This window comes from Atractosteus spatula, chromosome 7 (genome assembly GCF_055471065.1).
Source record: "Atractosteus spatula isolate fAtrSpa1 chromosome 7, fAtrSpa1.hap1, whole genome shotgun sequence".
Classification (NCBI taxonomy): domain Eukaryota; kingdom Metazoa; phylum Chordata; class Actinopteri; order Semionotiformes; family Lepisosteidae; genus Atractosteus; species Atractosteus spatula.
Genome location: NC_142712.1, coordinates 12800125 through 12819102, shown reverse-complemented (window position 1 = coordinate 12819102; position 18978 = coordinate 12800125). Strand labels below are relative to the sequence as shown.

Genomic DNA, 18978 nt, shown 5'->3' with positions numbered 1-18978 from the left:
TTGAATTAGCTTTATCCACCTAGAATCCTTTCTACTTGATGACTTGAAACTTGAAAGAATGTTCAAACCATATGAAAAAAATGACCTTTACTGAAAACTAAGTGTAATGTATTAAACTGCATGACCTTAAAAATCCTACTCCAGTAATGTACATTAATTCAATGTCCTGCACCTGCCTAATGGAATTCCCACATTCAAGACAGAAAAAAGTGACATTTCAGTTCACCTTGATCAATTTCCAACACAATTAGTAGGTAGTAGAGTTGTCATTTCTTGATTCACCCCTGACAGGATTCCTGGAAAGACCAAACATTTTTGGAAAGTTTTTTTGTACATTTTCATAAATACTTATGAAATACTTACAACATAATTTAATAACTTTTAATACTTATTAAATTATGTTGTAAAGAGAAGACATATCCACCTTGACAAACATCTTTTTTTTTACAAGTTATGCTCATTACTTCTCAAAGCGGTAACACGAGGCACATCCGCTAATACATACAGTATATACAACAGCTTCAATATCCTTAAACCATATTATAATTTAATGCATAAATCATAACGAAAAGCATTGTTACACATAAAGCCACTACAGACATAAGGAATATGATTTGATCTGAGATTAATTTCTGAAATTCCACATTAGTATATGTTCATGTTAATACATTACCATCTCTCAATTTTGTAGATTGTTAGAGAATACTTCAACACTTTACTGTTCCAAGCTAAATGTTTGTTTAGGACTAAATGTTTTAAAATAATGATAATACATAGTATTTTCTACACAGTACATTATGCTACAGTCACTTCTATTCTGCTTTAATAAAGTGGTGTTACAGCACAGAGCTCTTCAAGCAGAAAAGCAGACAGTGTTTTCTTTTGTGAAAATATCCTGTGGTGAAGTTGTACAGGATGCTTGGGGAATTGAAATAACAGAAGTATCTGTGTTGAGCTTCATTTATTCTCCCTACTCATTTTGATTATGGAACTTTGAAATGAGCAGATTAAATTATGTGTAACGGATTTTAGTGTCATGTAAAACATGCAGACAAGGCAGTATACAGAATGCAAGGCAGCCAGCTCTGAAGTGGCAGTGATTGTAAAATTGAACAGCTTAATGATCCATTGTTTGATGTACGGATGGATTTGGTGTGTACCAGTTCTTTTACAGCGTATTCACTTCTGCACACAAACAAGTTTAATTTCCTTAATTAACTTCTAGAACAATACGAGCCATTGGCCAGAGTGAATATTTTTGAGAATAGTTCGGAAATGCTTTACATTTTGCATTTATACTTGTGATTAGTTTGTCGCAGGGATTTCACCTGCTATCTTGTCAGATAAGCTCTGTTACACGTTCCCTTCTCTAAATTCTTTCTTCAGATTAGGCAGCAACATCAGTAACCGATAGCCAACAGTCTCCGAGTTCTTAGTCATGACACCAGAGTCACATGTTGGTTTGTCTGTGACTTGGATTGGCTGGTTTCATGTGACCCAATCAGTTTGCAGCACCTTGCAGTGGGTAATGTTGTTAGAACAGTATCTACCCAATAGCAGTAATATCAAAATATCTCTAAAGGTAACTGATCCATACAATGTGGAAGTAATAATATTTTTTCCCAATGTCTATTTAACATGCTTCCTTTGAAAAATGGGAGGTGTGGCCAAAGAAATTGTTGAAAATTAATTGTCACTCTCCAGCTCCATTGTAAATTTAAGTATGGCATGATTTGTTTCATTTAAAATGTCTTAAGCAAAACCATCACTCTTTATCAGTGCATGATAAAGATTGGGAAACGTTCCCCACCAAATTATACTGTTTGGAGTCTAATATTATTGAATCCTCTTGACTGTTCAGAGATTGGAAAGAGTTTAGGTCCTTTAACTGTCTGAATTACAAGAAAAACATGGTCTAATAATCTTCATTTCTGCTAAATAGAGTGTCTCAAATAAAAAAAAATCTGTTAAAAAAGTAATCTGGTTAGAAATTATGTTCTTGATTGCCTTTTTCACCTCCTCCTGGTCCCTTTCTTCTGCTTGAATCTTAAAGTAGGTACTGTTTATTTATAGTTGTTGGAGTAGCCATTGAGCGTTTACTACCTATCTACTACTTTACTACCACAATAAATGTCATGATAAATAAGCATGATAAATCGCACAGATATCAGATGTGTTCATTTTTCTTACTTCTGAAAGTAAAGGATCTTACAATAAATACATAATGGCAGCATGCTAAGTAGAATATTTCTGACCTGAGCAGATTTACAATGGTTATTAAAAGCTATATCAGCTGTTACTCTTTATCATAAAATCACAGGAGGGAAGAAACTGTTGATCTGAACTGTGTGTATGCCCTTCATTTGTTCCTCACATTGTAGTTTATGTCTGGCCTTGCCTGTTTTGAAATGTCTAACCCATGCCTTCTGGACGAACCACGATCGGGGAGGCATGTCTAGCAGTATATGAGCTATACCTTAAAATGTTGACATAGCAGTGAAAAGAAGTGAATAAGCTCAGAGGCTCTGCTTTAATGAGATGCTGTTCTAGGGCCAGACGTGATTAATTGCTTCTGGCTACCCTTCTACATTTAAGACATCCATGGGGAAACACAGTTCAGTTGAGCATACAAAGAAATTGGCATGAAACAATAACGGTGTCAGGTTCGACTCCAGGTTCAAGTGAATTTAATTTCCAGGGAATTTGGTACGCAGATAAATTCTCAATTACAGATTCCCTCCAGGTCAAATACAGTACATAATAAACTACTAATCAAGAGAAGGTTATTTCAATGGAAGAACTGTACAGGCAATGACTTTCACAGTATTCTTTCATCCTGTTGCAATAATCACTTATTCCAGTGCAGTACAGGGTCGTGGTGGTTCAAACAATCAGAAAAATGTAAATTATGCCAATGTTTTTGGTTTTGAGTTAAAACATAAAACAATGAATGATGATTGCAATCTTTTAGAGTTTTAATGCAGATGTTGTAAAGTCAGTTCTACTTACTGGCCCTCAAAGAAACTCGATTTGTGAAATTATTTTAGACAGTTTATTTATTTGGGCGAACTATGGCTAAACTGCCCATTAAATACTTTGTGCACAGAATGGATAGTCTGCGCAGGAAACAAAGGACCTTTTGGGTGTGCTCAACATTCAGATCTTGTGCGTCATAAGTAATGTGTTTTTTTATTATTCAGAGTGTGATGGGTCACCACCTCTATTTGAGCAGATCTAGGCAAGCTAGACTGCTGTAAAATAAATGTGTCCTTGCCTGTACCCAGTGGATTCATGGTCCCAGTAGGATCATAATTAATTGTAAATATCTGTTTTCTTCACATGTTTTTATTTTTAATTTCTGAAGAGGTACAGTAACTAACTTCAACTAAACCCAACATTGCACAGACAAAGCAGGATATAAACAGGAAGAAGAAACTGGACACATGCCTGTCTGCTCCCAAAGTGCCATCTTGCGGTCTCCTCATTCCCACATTTGTGTTAACAACCATTTTTGTTAAGTGTTTAAAAAATAAATAACTAAGTAAAACAGAAGAACTCCAAAAAACAATCGTGCAGCAGTTGCACAAGAAGGTCCACCGGCAAAGCTTAATGTTTATTGCATTTTTGTATATGATTGGTTATATTACGCATATAAAATGAAGGTTTGTTATTAAGAGACACCATTATTGGTAACAGTGGGGCAGAGAATCTGGTTCAAATGTCATTCAAAGCCCTGCTAACCTGGTTCTCTTACAAAGTTGAAAAAGCTGTACATATGTTGTTGGTCCTCCTGCCTCTGAACTGTATTTCCTATACTTTTAGGAAACTTATCAGTTTTGCCCTTTTATGTTGCACTTAGAGTTTGCATGCTGTTTGGACCTTGTGCTGTGCTGAGATACCAGCCTCTGTGTCTCAGGCCATGCTGTAAAAAAAGCATCCTGTTTTTAATTGAGGAACTGAGTCATTCAGGAGTCTTAATGCAAACTGGACTCCAATCAAACCACTTGGCCTCAAGATATAGGAACTTATTATATTATATTATCTAATTTAATGAGGGCCTGTTTACTGGTTCTAGTCCTTCAGTTTATAATGGCATCCAATGCTAATATTAAAGATAATATGCTACAAACCAAAGCAAAAGATTGGTTTGGTTATAATTTTATTTCTCATGAATGAAATATGATTCAATTTTGTATTTACCTGTGAACCTGTTATTTTCGAGGGAATGCCTAGTTTTCCTTGAATCCAGGGAAAATGAAGAGGAGGACAGGATTTAAATATTATAAAGCCCTCATTGTCCAATTTCCATGAAAATACTGAGCTCGGTGTTTGGGATGTTTTCATGGGTGTTCTACCTGCACGAGCATGTTCATTGATAACAATTGATTATAATGAAAAAAAACACCGCTAATCTGCTTTAAGATACCCACCCAAACTTTTTTGGGGAACAAAAACTTTCCAGAAGGGAATGTTTTTGCAATATGCAACAACAGAAGACTTACATTGAATATTTCTGAGCTCCCTGCAGGACCTGAACTCCATTATTAATTTTCTTCAACTGTTCTTAAAGTACCTACCTTTGTATAGCAGGCAGGACTATGAGATGTACAGTAGATTAGAAAGAATACAAAACAAGGTTATTTTTATATATCACCCATTCATCAAAATTAAAAAAACAAAACATATACAAATACAAATGCAGTAAGCATCACTTACATAGAAGAAAGGTTTTCAATGTCATTTTATAAGAATCTAGGGTTTCGTTTGCATTCGTGGCATAGATTGGGGGGATACCAGAAATTAGGAGCACAGGAGCTTAATGTTCTGAATTTGACTGACGGCAGGTGGTGTCTGGAGAGAACAACCTGTAAAATTACTTTATCAGATTTTAGTGAATGGAAGTAAATATAGAATTAGTATTTCTTGAAAAGAGGAAGACCCTGATTCATGAATGATTTTATACAGTATGTGACTGAGAATATCTTAAAATCAGTTTGAAAACTCACAGGTAACCAGTGTGATATTAGAAACAAATGGAACCTGGTAGCAGTATTCTCATCAAGCTGGAGCTGGGTGTCAGGCGTACCAACACATAAGGAATTACAAAATCTGAAACAAAGACGTATGCTTCACTCAACGTGGACCACTATAAGATCCTGATTCCTTTAATGCTGTTCTTGTTTTTGTAATCATCAGATGCAGAATATAATGATGTTTATTAACCTATATCACAGCTGATTTATTTCAACACATTCTCAGTATCTCTTGCAGGCATGTTTATGTAATGTTAAAGGGGGTTAGCAGTGAAGCTGAAGTAACTGCTTAACTGTTTCTTAAATATTTTGGCTTGTTGTCTTTCAGAGAGGCAGTTATTAAGAAGAGGAGGGTTGAATGCAATGGAGTGCCTCCATCTGAGCTCCAAGATAAGCAGCTGAAGAGCTTGGCAGCACCTCTTCCACCTGATAAAAAGGGTGAGCTCTCACTTTGCCCTCAATGTGTTTTAGTAATCACTAACCATTTGAAACTCAACATGAGGTGTACTGTACCTTGGAAATGTACAAACACAATTTTATTTTAAATGTCTTTTTTAGTTAAAATCAAATTTCAACTTGTAAGTGTTTTGACAGGTAGCAATATGAAATATATGTACAGCTGTCATATTGAAGATCATTTAAATCTGTCTGAAAAAAAATCAAACAGTTTTCCTCTCCTACATGCAGTGCTCAATACCAGCAAGAGGAAAGATGCATAAGTATTTTGTCAGTTTCCAGGGAATATTTATACTCTTGCCTGTCAGTGTAACTCAATTAGGCTAATTTGGTAATGATGGAACATCAGAGAGGGGTGACTGAGAAATGAGATAATCATGCATCACGTAACTACCAAAATGAGATTCAAACACAAAATTGGGATTAAGTGAATTGCGCATCAGTGCAGAGTGAAGTGGAAGTGAATTAAATGCTGAAGTGAAGCTGTGACCCCTTCACACTGCACAGCTGAAGACCTACAGAGGTTTCCCATGTTTTTCAGCATCCTTTCACCTTTGTTCCATCTGTTCGTAAGTTTCTGTGCACCATATGGAAGAATATATGTTTGATTGGCGCAACAAAACTCAAAGGTCTACCTATTCACTAACCACATTGAGACTAGGGGGATGTTTCCTCAGCAACTCTTTCATGAGGCCTTGAGTACAGTGTTACCTCCTGGCTGGGTATGAATTTTTAAACCATAAAGGTCATGGACCGTATTCCAGAGGTTATGTCCATAGTGCTCTGACCTGTGTACCAAAAAAATAGATCATATTTTAAATTGAAGAAGAATCTGACTAAGTGCGGCTGTCAGTCTGAATCGCACCAAGCAGACAGATTTTATCATCATCTTTATCTGTTTACTCACACAGGACTGTATCCTATAATAAAATGAATACAAAGTACCCATTGTAAATTCTGCTACACAAGCAAGAATGGCAGTGGAGGAAAAGGAGGGGACCTGGGTGGGACAAGTGACAAACGCAGGGGTAATAAACTGCACTGAAAAGGACTGAGTGGGAGTATTAATTGAAGAGATGAGGGAGAAGGAACTTAGAGGGGAAGAGAAAAAGAATTGTGAGATGATTATGGTAGGAAATACAAGTATCTTTTTTCTCTCTCTCTCTCTGTGCCAGAAAAAGTTCAATTATATCCAGGCAGTATAGATCCTACCTCTACCAGTTGTTATTCCCTGACAACCTCCTCTAGGAAGCACTTCACAATGACAATCAGTTACATTTGTTAAAGCCCGTATGGTGTCCGCAGTAGCAAGAAAAAGCAAAAAATGACAAGGCTCATTACAATCAGCATCTGCAGAAGCACTGCAGATCATGCCGTATATAAACATTACGTCGAAGGTTAGAACAGTGTTTTTGGTTCTCTAGTTTGATGACTTTACAAGAAATAAACCTGTGAGTCTAATTAGATTTAAAGACTGACTTACAGTATAGTAGACTGCATTGTTCTTTAAGGGACTGTTGTCCAACTTACCCTAAAAGCAAAAGCTTCAAAGAATGTGATTATTCTTTCAAATTCTTGCATTTAAATTGAATATACAGGAATACTAACCAACAAATCCAATACTGATAGAGTATTCCTTCTCTTAGCCTAATTAAGCCTTAAACCATACTCATTGAGAACACCATTCAACATCAAATTTCCCATGGCAGAGTGCTTCTCAAAAATAGACTTTTACCACTAGTGATACTTTCTATTTGGTTTGGTGGGTGGCTTCACCTCTTGATTCAGTGAAATAAATTGTCCACTCAGATCAGTGCAAGACTATGGAAACTCTTTGAAAAAAAGTTTTAATCCTAACCCTAAACTGTGCCAAATCCATAGCTAGGGTTAGGGTTAGGATTCGCACAAAATATAGATAATTTTTGATGGTGTTACTGTCTTTTAGGACAGGAATTACATTTAGGAAAAGTGATATTTCAAAGTTATCGTCACATTTTTTTCCCCAAATATGGCCATATACGATAGGCTGCATTGTCCTTTAAGGGATGGTTGGCCAACTTACCCTAAAAGCAAAAGCTGCAAAGAAAGTGATTATTCTTTCATATTCTCGCATTTGCATTGAATGTACAAGAATACTAACCGACGACTCCGATACTGATAGAGTATTCCTTCTCTTAGCCTAATTAAGCCTTAAACCATACTCATTGAGAACACCATTCAACATGAAAGTTTTACCATTAGTTATACTTTCTGTTTGGTTTGGTGAGGTGGCTTCACGCTAATATCTTGATTCAATGACAAATATTTTGCACTCAGATCAGTGGAAGACTATGGAAACTCTTTGAAAAAGTTTTAACCCTAACCCTAACCTATGCCAGATCCATAGGTTAGGATTCCCACAAAACGTAGGCAATTTTTGATGGAATGGCTGTGTTTTTAGACAGGAATTTCTTTTAGGAAAAGTGATATTTCAATGTTACCTTCACATTTTTTTCTTCTATATATGTCCATATACAGTAGCGTACTAAATATAATGCTTATTAAATTGAAGTTCCATAGTTTTTAATTACTAACCTTTCAAGCTTTTCTTACTTCATTGTCCATGTGTATGTACTGTATATGTATAGTACAAATAAGACCTTTCACTTTCATGGTATATTAAATAAACGCTATGAATTATTCTGCATTTCTGCATATAGGTAGGCAGCCATTCTCCCTTATAAGAATGATACAGATAATTCTGACAAGTGAAACAGATGTACTGTATATACTGTATGTACAAGAAACACTATTCAGAAACAGCTGTGCATCACAGAAACAACAATTAATATTCATTCCCTTAATTCTGAATTAGCTTAAAACACATCATGAGGGTAACAAACCTGAAGGATTTTCTTTGAAAGATACATTTGCCTTAAAAAGTACAATAAGGCTGTCCTTGGGTGCTAACTTTAAATTTATGTTGCATACCAAAATTGGATATATTTATATACCTCTACCCCATTCGTATTTTGTAATAGGAACTAAAGCAAATTAATACTGTATTCCTTTCTCGTTTTCTTTTGGTGTGTTTTTCTCTTACAGTGTTATTAATTCCTATTCTGGACCAAGATATTGGGGGAGTTCTGTCTGTCATCTTGGTAAGTCCTGACCGATTTGAAAATGATTACTTTTAGAACTGCTAATACTGGTCATATGAAATGGAATGAGTTTATAAAGGTTGTCCAGGCTTTTCTTAACCCCCATGCTTATGCTGATGCTTACCACTACACTGATGTTAAAGCCACTAGATACCCATAACAAATATGACAGAACATTCTTATATTAAAAAAGGAAGAAGCATTGATATTTTCCTTTAGTAGTTCAGGTGGGTAGCTGCGTCAGCATGCGTAGGCTGCAAAGGAACAAGTAATTGTTCCATGCTGAAAAGAGAAGAAAGAAAACATAACGTTTCAGCCGTGTCAATATTTTCCTTTGACTAAAATTCTTTACTACTAGACATTATTCTTGGGAACCCTTCCATTGTATTCTTGTCCCCATCATTTTATTCTGCGGTCCTGCAGAAAGTTAATCTGGATACTTGTCTAATTACATATAATTGGTTTTCTCTTCCCATGAAAATTAGAAATCTCTTTCCTTACTGTATACAGTTAATCTGTCCCCAGTTTCCTACCTTGTTTTTTTCCATCTTTATCTGCATCTCTGTAGTCAATGAAAATCACTTTGGTTGACAGATATTCTGAAAAGTTTTTTGAGTTCCCTGATCAAATCTTGGTGGGATGTGGGTCCTTTTGGTTGTCTCTCTGTCCAATGTTGGAGATTGAAATCTTGATGAATATACAGTAATTGTTTAATGTAATTATTTCACTGTATTTATTACACCAGTCTAAGATGAGGGAGGTGGGTGATTTAAGACACCAGCTAATCCAGAAGATCTTAATTCTTCATAGAGATGTCTGGGACTGTCTTACTTTAGCAGTTAGAAGTGGTACTGAGTTCCAAACTTAAATTATTGGGTTGAACTGTTTTCTGAATTTGCCAAATTTGTCTTGAGTTGTTTATGGTTTTAATTAAAGAGACCCCCAAAACCTTGATAATTTGCTATAAAGAAGTTATTTTATTTCTCTTTACATGACATGTTTTGCTTCTAAATGTCAATGTTACCTCCTGCAGATGTGTCTGTTAATATCATATTATATCTCATAGCCAAGCCATTCCATGATATTGTTGGTAAAATAATGCTTTCAAAGTCACTGTTGCTTCTTGGTATTGCTTTTAGAGGCAAAAGCTCTGTAAATGTTTTACGAGCTTCTTGTGTGGCTATCCAAAAGGTAATTATCTCATCATCAAAGTACTCAGTGTCAGTGGAACAAAATGAGAGCTCTAATATCCAGCCCTGGGGAGACTGGTTCAAAATTACGTTGATAGTAAACATTACAGAAAGCCCTGTTGTTAGGCCCCCAAAATCAAATCTAATCAGACTGTCTTATTGCATTATATAAATTAATTATTGGAATATGTTAGAATCCAGTTTGGAAAAACAAAAAGAAAATGTTCAGTCCTGTATTAACATGTCATGATTTCTCTAGGGTAAGTTAGTTTCCTGTATGAATAATCAGACAAATTGTATTTGGGACAAAGTGAGCATGCCAGTGGCGTCACAAAGTCCCAAAGGTCTTTCAGGAGAAAAATAACCTCAGACACAAGATATGCCAAGTCTGCTGCTGTCAATTAGTAAAAAGGAGAAACAGAAAAATGTGGTAGAGGATTTTTTTCCTTGATAACATCTTCAATTATGAAATAACACTGAGTTTAAAAATACCTCAAAAGGATTTGCAATGTAATGTCTATAATGTATGCCACACTGTCATGAATGACGTGTATTAATCTCCCCCTCCTTCGGAATCCCTCTGTGTGGCACTGCAGTTGCTTTAAACTGACATATTGAAAAGGGAAGGCTGGCAATGAGCTTATGCAGGCCACTCTTTTTCACTCCCTGTGCACAAATCACATAAAAAAGAAAGCAGTTTGTGCTGGCTCACTGAGAAAAATTAAAGCTGTCAAGTTTTGAAAGTTAAAAGCATGAATAAAGTGACAGCTTGACTTCAGTCTCCATCCACTCAAGGCCCAGCTTGTAGCCTAGGTTCTTTTTTCATTTAGCTACAATGGAGGCTGTGAGCAATGGATGTCATTTTTATAATGTCTGCATTTCCTGTGATGCTTGACTGCTGCTGAGCTCAGTGTGAATTTACATTACGGTCCCTGAACAGAGATTTGAACCATCTGCTTCTTGACTGAATACAACTCATCATACATTCACAAGAATTCTAAGAAACTATACTTATAATAGTAGTAATCTGCCTCTCACTGGCAATACTGCAGTTCATTTATTCATAAGAAACCTTTTGCAGTAATGTTTTTTCTCCTTTAGACAAATTGTCATTCACGTCTTTTGTAACTTTTGTTCCATTTTTTAGTAAATTCTGCTTTAACTGATGCCCTTTTGCATTTTATTAAGATTAAATAAATGTTCTGTAACACTTATTGATGATGGGGTCAGTGGATATTATGTTCTGGGATTTTACAATTTTATAATCTGGATGTTCTGGTTTCCTCCCACCTTCCAAAGGCATGCTGGCTGGGTTGATTGGTGTGTCGAAATTGTCCCTGTGTGTGTTCCCTGCAATGAACTGGCCGACTATAAAGAAAAAAGTCCTGTTTTGCATTATATTCTTCAGGCACAGGCTTTAGATTGTAGCGAACACTACCAGGGAAAAGGGAAAAGCACCTTTTCTGATAACTGATGGTGCAATGGAAACTGTTTGTGGCTGATCTGTAGTGAGTTCTGAATTTTTTATTAAGTTTTTCTGGGGGAAAAAAACATTAATGCTGTGAATGATGTGTAATGGGAAGACAGGTGCCTACAGCGGAGACGTTAATTTGAATATTCACTGACATTTCATAAGCAGTGGCTTTGACATGCTTCTATAAATAAATCCTTGCAAGGAGTTAACAATTTTCAGCTTCTATACTGTATCTGTAACCCTTTCCCACATAGAGTCCCGTATAGTATAAACTATGCTTTCTAACACTAAAAACTTTAGCAGTGTCATTTAAGGTGAGCTAAGAACAAGTCACTTTTGATTCAATAGTCAGATGATCTCCTTAGAGATTATGTTGAATGAGCTTTTTCCTGTAAGTGGCTATCTGGTGAGAACTAGCACTTCCCTGACATAATGTTAAACAAGTGTCAGAAAGGAAGGAAGGTACTCTGATCGATCTAACTTCACAGTATTAAAATGATAGACTAGCTTATGAATCTTACAGACTGACAGCTACATTGATGATAGTTTTGAATGGTAATGGCTGCTTAATGAGCTGAGAATTTTTTAAAATACATGTAAGGTGCAATGCAATTAGCTACAATTCTAAGGAAATCCAGATGCCCTATATTGTATAAGGTAACTCCAAAGTCATACACAGCTCACAAACAAAGCTGTCAGGAGTTCTGAGCATTCTTCCGTTAAATCTCATGACTTTGCAGGAAACAAGAGGGACTGCTGGTTCAAGGAAACTGAAATCTTGCAGCTTTTAAAGATATCTAGGATAGCATTCTCTGGGGGTCCAGTAAAACGTGGTTGTAATATCATGTCCACTTACTGTATGTGAACAAAATTTCAGTATCTTGCATTAAGGTACTGTAGCAATTCTTTTTTTTAATAGTGTGAGATTTTCAGAAGAGTTTGATTCTAGACTTTCTTAGTTTTTCCTAGGGCTTGCGAGGCATAGCTCAATGTGACAGTTTGCATCTGTGTTTCAGAGGTCTGAAATTAAACTATGCTGTGTTATTCATCTTAGGACAAGAGAGTGCAATAGTGCACCTAATCACTCTGGGATGTTTCTTTTCATGATAAGCCTCTAGACACGCTTAGTAAAAAGTGGAAGGCAGTCTTTATAAATAAAGGCTGAGGTATAGAAGGTGGGCTGTTGAAGGAATAGGCTTCATACTGAAAGGGTAGAAAAGCAGAGGAGAGGAATCTTTTTCTGTGACTTCACGAATCAATGTTTTATCCTGAAGATACTAAACCATAAGATAAGATCACTTTATTGGCCATATACAATTTCTTGTATTAAGAATTTGTCTTTTCGCATACCCCAACTCGCTCTCCATAAGACTCACAGACAGGGAGAGAAGCTTGGGGTCAGAACACAGGGTCAGCCATTTATGCGGTGCCCCAGGAGCAGTTGGGGTTAAGGGCCTTGCTCAGGGGCCCAACGATGTAGGATTCCCCTGCCGACCGCGGGATACGAACTGGCAACCTTCCAGCCACAGGCACAGATCTTTAGTCACAGAGCCAATGCACCACAGCATAAGTTACAGCAATTGGTTAGTACTGTATAACCATACAGTACATGATGATAATATTAGACAGAAACAAGCATGCATTTAAAAAAGGCTATTTGCTTTGAGGAATGTGGGAAAAAAAACATTTTACTTAAACCAGGAACTGATTTGCACAAAAATACACTATGTACTCGTTACAAATAGTTTTATCTGTAAACTTGGTTAATGTAATGTTATGTGTTGTGAACATCTTTGTATGTGTCAAGTGGTCCCAGTTATACATTTCATTTCAGGCAGGAGCAATCCTGGTAAGAAATCATAGCTGTAAGGAAATACCTTAAAAAACAAAGTGCTGAGGAATAAATCGGGTGTACAATTATTTCAGATGCTGTTTTTGCCAAGACTGAAACCCTTTCTGTTCTTGTTTGTACAGGTTTGCTGCAAGCAGCTGAGCGAATTGGATGAGCAACACCTAAATGTTCTGGAAAAGCATGTAAGAGATATGGTTGTGTGAGAGCCACACATATGTCTGTTTATACCATGTACAGTATTAACAGCTTGTGCCTAATTGCCTTTAAAAGCTCTGAGCTTCCTGTACTTCCTTTATGCACTGTATGTGTCACAGATAAATACATAATACTATAGTGCATTTAGATATACTGTATATGTTTTTTTTCATTTGGGCAGCACACAGGTGCAGTGGTTAAAATTGCAGAGCTGAGACCCTGGGTTCAAGTCTAAACTAGGATGCTATCTGTATGGAGATTGTATGTTTTCCTCATGTTTGCATGGGTTTTCTCTTGTGCTCCAGTTTATAATAATAATAATAATAATAATAATTGCTTACACTTATATAGCGCTTTTCTGGACACTCCACTCAAAGCACTTTACAGGTAATGGGGACTCCCCTCCACCACCAACAATGTGCAGTATCACCTGGATGATGCGACGGCAGCCAAAGTGCACCAGAACACTCACCACACATCAGCTATCAGTGGGGAGGAGAGCAGAGTAATGAAGCTAATTCATAGAGGGGGATTATTAGGAGGCCGTGATTGGTAAGGGCCAATGGGAAATTTGGCCAGGATGCCGGGGTTACACCCCTACTCTTTTCAAGAAGCACCCTGGGATTTTTAATGACCACAGAGAGTCAGGACCTCGGTTTTACGTCTCATCAAAAGGACGGCGCCTGTTTACAGTATAGTGTCCCCATCACTATACTGGGGCATTAGAACCCACATGGACTGCAGGGTGAGTGCCCCCTGCTGGCCCCACTAACACCTCTTCCAGCAGGAACCTTAGTTTCTCCCAGGAGGTCTCCCATCCAGGTACTGACCAGGCTCACACCTGCTTAGCTTCAGTGGGTTGCCAGTTGTGAGTTGCAGGGTGATATGGCTGCTGCCCCCACAGTCCAAAAACGTACTTTGATTGGCTTCTGTAAGAACTGGGCCTGGTGTGAGCGTGTCTGTGTCACTGTGACCTGTGATGCACAAGTATCGTGTCCAGGGTGTACCCTGCCTTGCACCTATTTCCTCAGGGGATAGGATCCGGCTCCCCTATGACCCCACATTAGATGAAGCAGTTAGAATATGGATGTTTGGATGTTATTGCATGTCTGTGTGTGTCCAACATTACTAATAATTAAACCTAAATCTGAATGAGAATGGATTGATTGCATTGTGAGATTATAAGAAATGAATATTATGCTGTGGGAAAAGTAATTTCGTGGGCAGGTTTTCAATAGGATATGCAAATGCAAAAATCTTTATCAATTCTGTCTGCCTGGGACACAGCCTGAGTGATGCAAATCTAGGCCTTTTACTCCTGAAAATAAGAGTAAGGCCTCTGCTCTTATCAGACTCAAAAACGACCTTTCATGATCATCAGTAGGAAAGAAATAACAGTGGATCTTTAATTAAAATATTTAATGAATGTCAGTTTGTATCAGATAAAGTGCCTGAAAAGGGGAAATTGTTAGCTATATCACATACTGTACTATAAAACTTGTGTCATACGTTATATGTAAGAAAAAGGAAAAGAAATATTGGTGGATCTGGTATGAAGCAGAGAGTCTAACAAAAGAAGGTCAAAGAAGGATATAATTTATAAAACCACAGGAAAACCTAGCTGAAATAATTAAATGATAAGTAATACACATGGGTGGGCTCAGATTCAGTATTTTGTCTCAAGAATATAAGCTATGCTAAAGGGCATCTTGAATTATAAAGTGCAACTGCATTAATAGAGTGTCTAATGTGTGTCTGTGACCTCACTTGACATCGCTACATACCAACTTTGTGTTTAATACACTTAACTCCAATCTGACCTGCAATGCTGCTTAATTCTACTGCTGTTAAAAAAACAACTGCAAAATATTCCACTCAGGTAGACTCAGTAACATAATACTGGCACATTTCAGCTGGAGTAACTATTCAGCATGTCTGTAACATGAACCAGCCACACCTTAGATTACTGTGTGAAGTCCAATGTTAATGAAAGTGCATTTGTTTCAGAAATTTTGGAGAACAATATTGTTGGTTAGCACCTTCAACCTTAAACTTAAGAAAATATAGGCTAATGAAAAGTCTTGATCAGAGACATTTATGAGAAAACATTTTAATTTTTTTTATTTTAGATATTTAAAACCCTCAAATGTGTGGACCAAGTCTGCTGTATAGTCTCTAACAAAAAAATAACAGTGAAAAAAGATCCAGATAATACAAATGGAAACTAACTTAATCAAAAATTAAGAACAGGGAGAAATTCTTTATACAGAATATTGTAGGGATCTAGTCAAAATTACATAGCATTGCTATCAAAGCTACTATCAATTACAGTAACTACTAAAAACCCATTCATCTACAATGCCCAAATGACTTCCCCTGGTTTGCAAACTTCATCTTCTTGTGTCATGTTCATTTTAAAGGCAGCTTTGATGAATCCCTCAATATTACCCAGTGCTTGTACTTAACCATATATAATTAAATGAATAAAAAATTATTACATTGCCTTCACCTCACACTGTCTTCTGGGCGATAGATCCCAGAAGGCAAACAATTTTTTTTCCATCCATATGATCAGTTGAATATTTGTGTTCAATTCCTCACCTGTAGATTACAGTGGCTTATAAGAGAGTCCACGTTTTGCAGAAGACTTCACCCTGGCCACAAGTCAACTTCCATCAGACGCCATCCCAGAATTCTCTCAACAAGTCAGAGTCAACCCCTGGTGGAACTTACAATGAATTAGACCACAAGATCCTGCAGCTGTGTGGTATGAATATTGAGTTGCTTTTTAACATACAATTAAGAAGTCACAGCAATATATAAGATAGGTAGTATAACAAGGAAAATAATACACACATAAATAGTGTACATACAATATGTTCTCTATGAAAGTCAGAGAATAGAGCTTCTGCCCAGTAAAGCATGGAAACTAGATGGTTTACTGTAACTGAGCACTGGAAACTGGAATTCACTAGTTCATGTTCAAGAAGCTTGACAAGAGGTGATTATTTCATTAATGACTGAAAAATGAGAGAAACTTTCTGGGCACACCTGCACACTGTCAACACAGATACAACTACATTGAATAACAAATGATTAGCATTAGCTAGATACAAACTAGGACCGACACCGTTTTTTGTGGATTTTGTTGGGAGAAGCAGACAGATCTACAGACAGCAATTAACAGTCCAGGACTATTGTTCCATAGTAAAGAAAAAGCCACAGCACGTATGGGATTAGAAAACTAAATGAAACAAAACAAGGATGGAAAAAGAACAACAAACAAACCAATCGATACAGAGCAACAAACTGGTAATGTGAATTATGACTTGGAGAAGAGACTAGTAGTAAAGAGTCCAAGGGAGCTGCAGTTGTTCACTTCAATGCAAAAAAGGCCCGCCACACTGAATGGCATGTATTTGTCCATCCTTGAGTTGCAATGGTTTGAGGAAATGCATTACATCTACTATTGATGAAGACAGGGCAGGTTGCCTCCAGCTGAACAGAAATAGCTGTCTTTGAAGTAAGGTCACAAAAGCCAGGGAGTCTGACAGCAGTTTGATCAGAGAAATGTTACTGGGCACAACACCAAAAAGACCTATTAGTGGAGTGAGTTCAATGTTAAGTCACGTTACAGCAGAGAAAGACTGAAATGTGAACTTTCAGAATGGAGGCATCTAAGTGAACTGTCTACAATACTGCATCCACATTCAGCCAAATTGCAGCTCATTTGCTCTTTGATAAATGGACGCACTGCAAAATTCAATTCCTGTCTGGAGTTTCTTTAGGTAAACACAAATATGATAAAGTCAATAGCATTTGGACTTTGCAAAGTACATTTTCTTTTTTCAAAACTTTCTGATGTTCATATGAATTGTTTAAAACGTTAGCATGTTGAAAGACATTTAGCTGAAATAATAACTCAGGTTGTTATAGTGTGAAAAGATCGTTGACATTGTTTGTTTTTTTAAACTGTGGTTTTGTAACATGGTCTCTCCCTAATGGTTGAGTTTCATTCTGATCCGATGCCAGTTGCAAATGGAGTAGAGCCGATGAAATGCACTCTGGATTTTACTTTTTTTTCTCCACTCAGAGAAGCTGTTTTATGTGTCCTTCATTTCCCTGTCATTCCATTTTTTTTTCCACCATGCTTCTTATTAGAGGTGCTGCAATTGATTCAGTGTGGCTTCTTCAGAGGTTACTCATTTATGACTCCAGACAAAATTGTGTTTTTCTGAAAAGATGTCTGCATGCACAGTGTGAAGAAATGACATGGGGAAAGGTGCTACAGCCGAGCCAGAGTTTATTTGTGTAATGGCTCAACAATAGGTATAAGATGGTTACAGGATCATTATCTTAGAAACCAATTCAGCAGTGCTATACAGTATATTGTACATTTTATGACCCAGTAGAAATAGCAATGTAGGGCAGTAGGAAAAAATAAATGTGTGCTAAAGGGCAGGTCTTACATGTTTGCAGACCTCGGGGACAGCAATTTGCACATAGAATTTGAGATTCAGCCCAATATGAATTGATAGACCACCTTCATCCAAAACTGATGTGCTGCCTGACAACTGTTGTGTACCAGAAAGCTCACTACACAACATGGGATTAGTGAGAAAATATTTTAAGACTTGAATTAAGATGACAATTTAGAAAGGACAGATTGTGTCAACACCTGAGTGGAACTCAGCCAGGACACTGGGGCTAACAACCCTATTCTTACAAATCGTGACATGGGATCTTAAGTGGCCAAGTGGCCAGGACCTCAGTTTAACACCTCATCTGAAGGACAGCACCTCCTGCAGCACAGTGTCCCCAGTCACTCTACTGGGGATACAGAAGAGTAAAAGAACCATCTACTGGTCCACCAACTCCACTTACAGGGACCTAGATTACCTTTGATGTTCCCAGATTTGACTAGATCACCTAAAGTTTTGGTTCTTCTGATGTTAAAGCAGATTTGTTATATTTTCCTAAATTAATGACATTCTTTATAAAATCATATTATGTTATAGCAACTCTGTCATATTGATTTCACTCAAGAGGTTATATTTTGTAGAAACAATACATAAAACTGTGAAATATCTTGGATCATTTCAATAGAAATTGAATAATTTTAGCTAAATTCCTTTACTGAGATGGTATTAAGCACTGATCCTTACCTAGCCTAGCTCTGCTGTTGTAGCATGTAGGAAAATAGATTCTTGGTTTCTGGACTGTACTAGTCTCAGCATCTCCCCTGTGAAACCAGGAGACAAGCACTGATCTCTTCTTCCTTTCATTGTGTTTATTTGGTCTTTTCTTTATTGGCAGGTGAACTATACGACCTTGATGCAGCCTCTCTCCAGCTGAAAGTGATTCATTATGTAAGTAAATGTGGTTTTCTTGGATTTTCATAACCAAGACAAATTGGCTGGATACAGATGAGAAGAAAACAACCTAAGCGTGCATAAAAAATGATAGTTCTAGTTCATGATAGCTTTCAGAGTCATGTTGCATATTTTGTGATCGAACCACAGGAATCTGTGTCAAATGGTTATATATCTGGGCATTTTAATGTTTACAATAAAAATATGTGGTTAATGTAGTCATATTCCAAAGAACCTTGGATATATTACACAGCTCAGAATGGTAA

At 36.9% G+C, this 18978-nt stretch overlaps 1 protein-coding gene across 1 annotated transcript in view; it reads left to right on the top strand.

The window, feature by feature from the left end:
- Positions 1–18978, top strand: part of pde2a (phosphodiesterase 2A) — a 160666-nt gene that overhangs the window by 102657 nt on the left and 39031 nt on the right. Inside the window, exons 4-8 of the mRNA XM_088920369.1 lie at positions 5362–5471; positions 8574–8629; positions 13268–13327; positions 15948–16107; positions 18657–18709. Coding sequence (XP_088776495.1) covers positions 5362–5471; positions 8574–8629; positions 13268–13327; positions 15948–16107; positions 18657–18709 — 439 coding nt within the window. The remainder of the gene's footprint in view (positions 1–5361; positions 5472–8573; positions 8630–13267; positions 13328–15947; positions 16108–18656; positions 18710–18978) is intronic.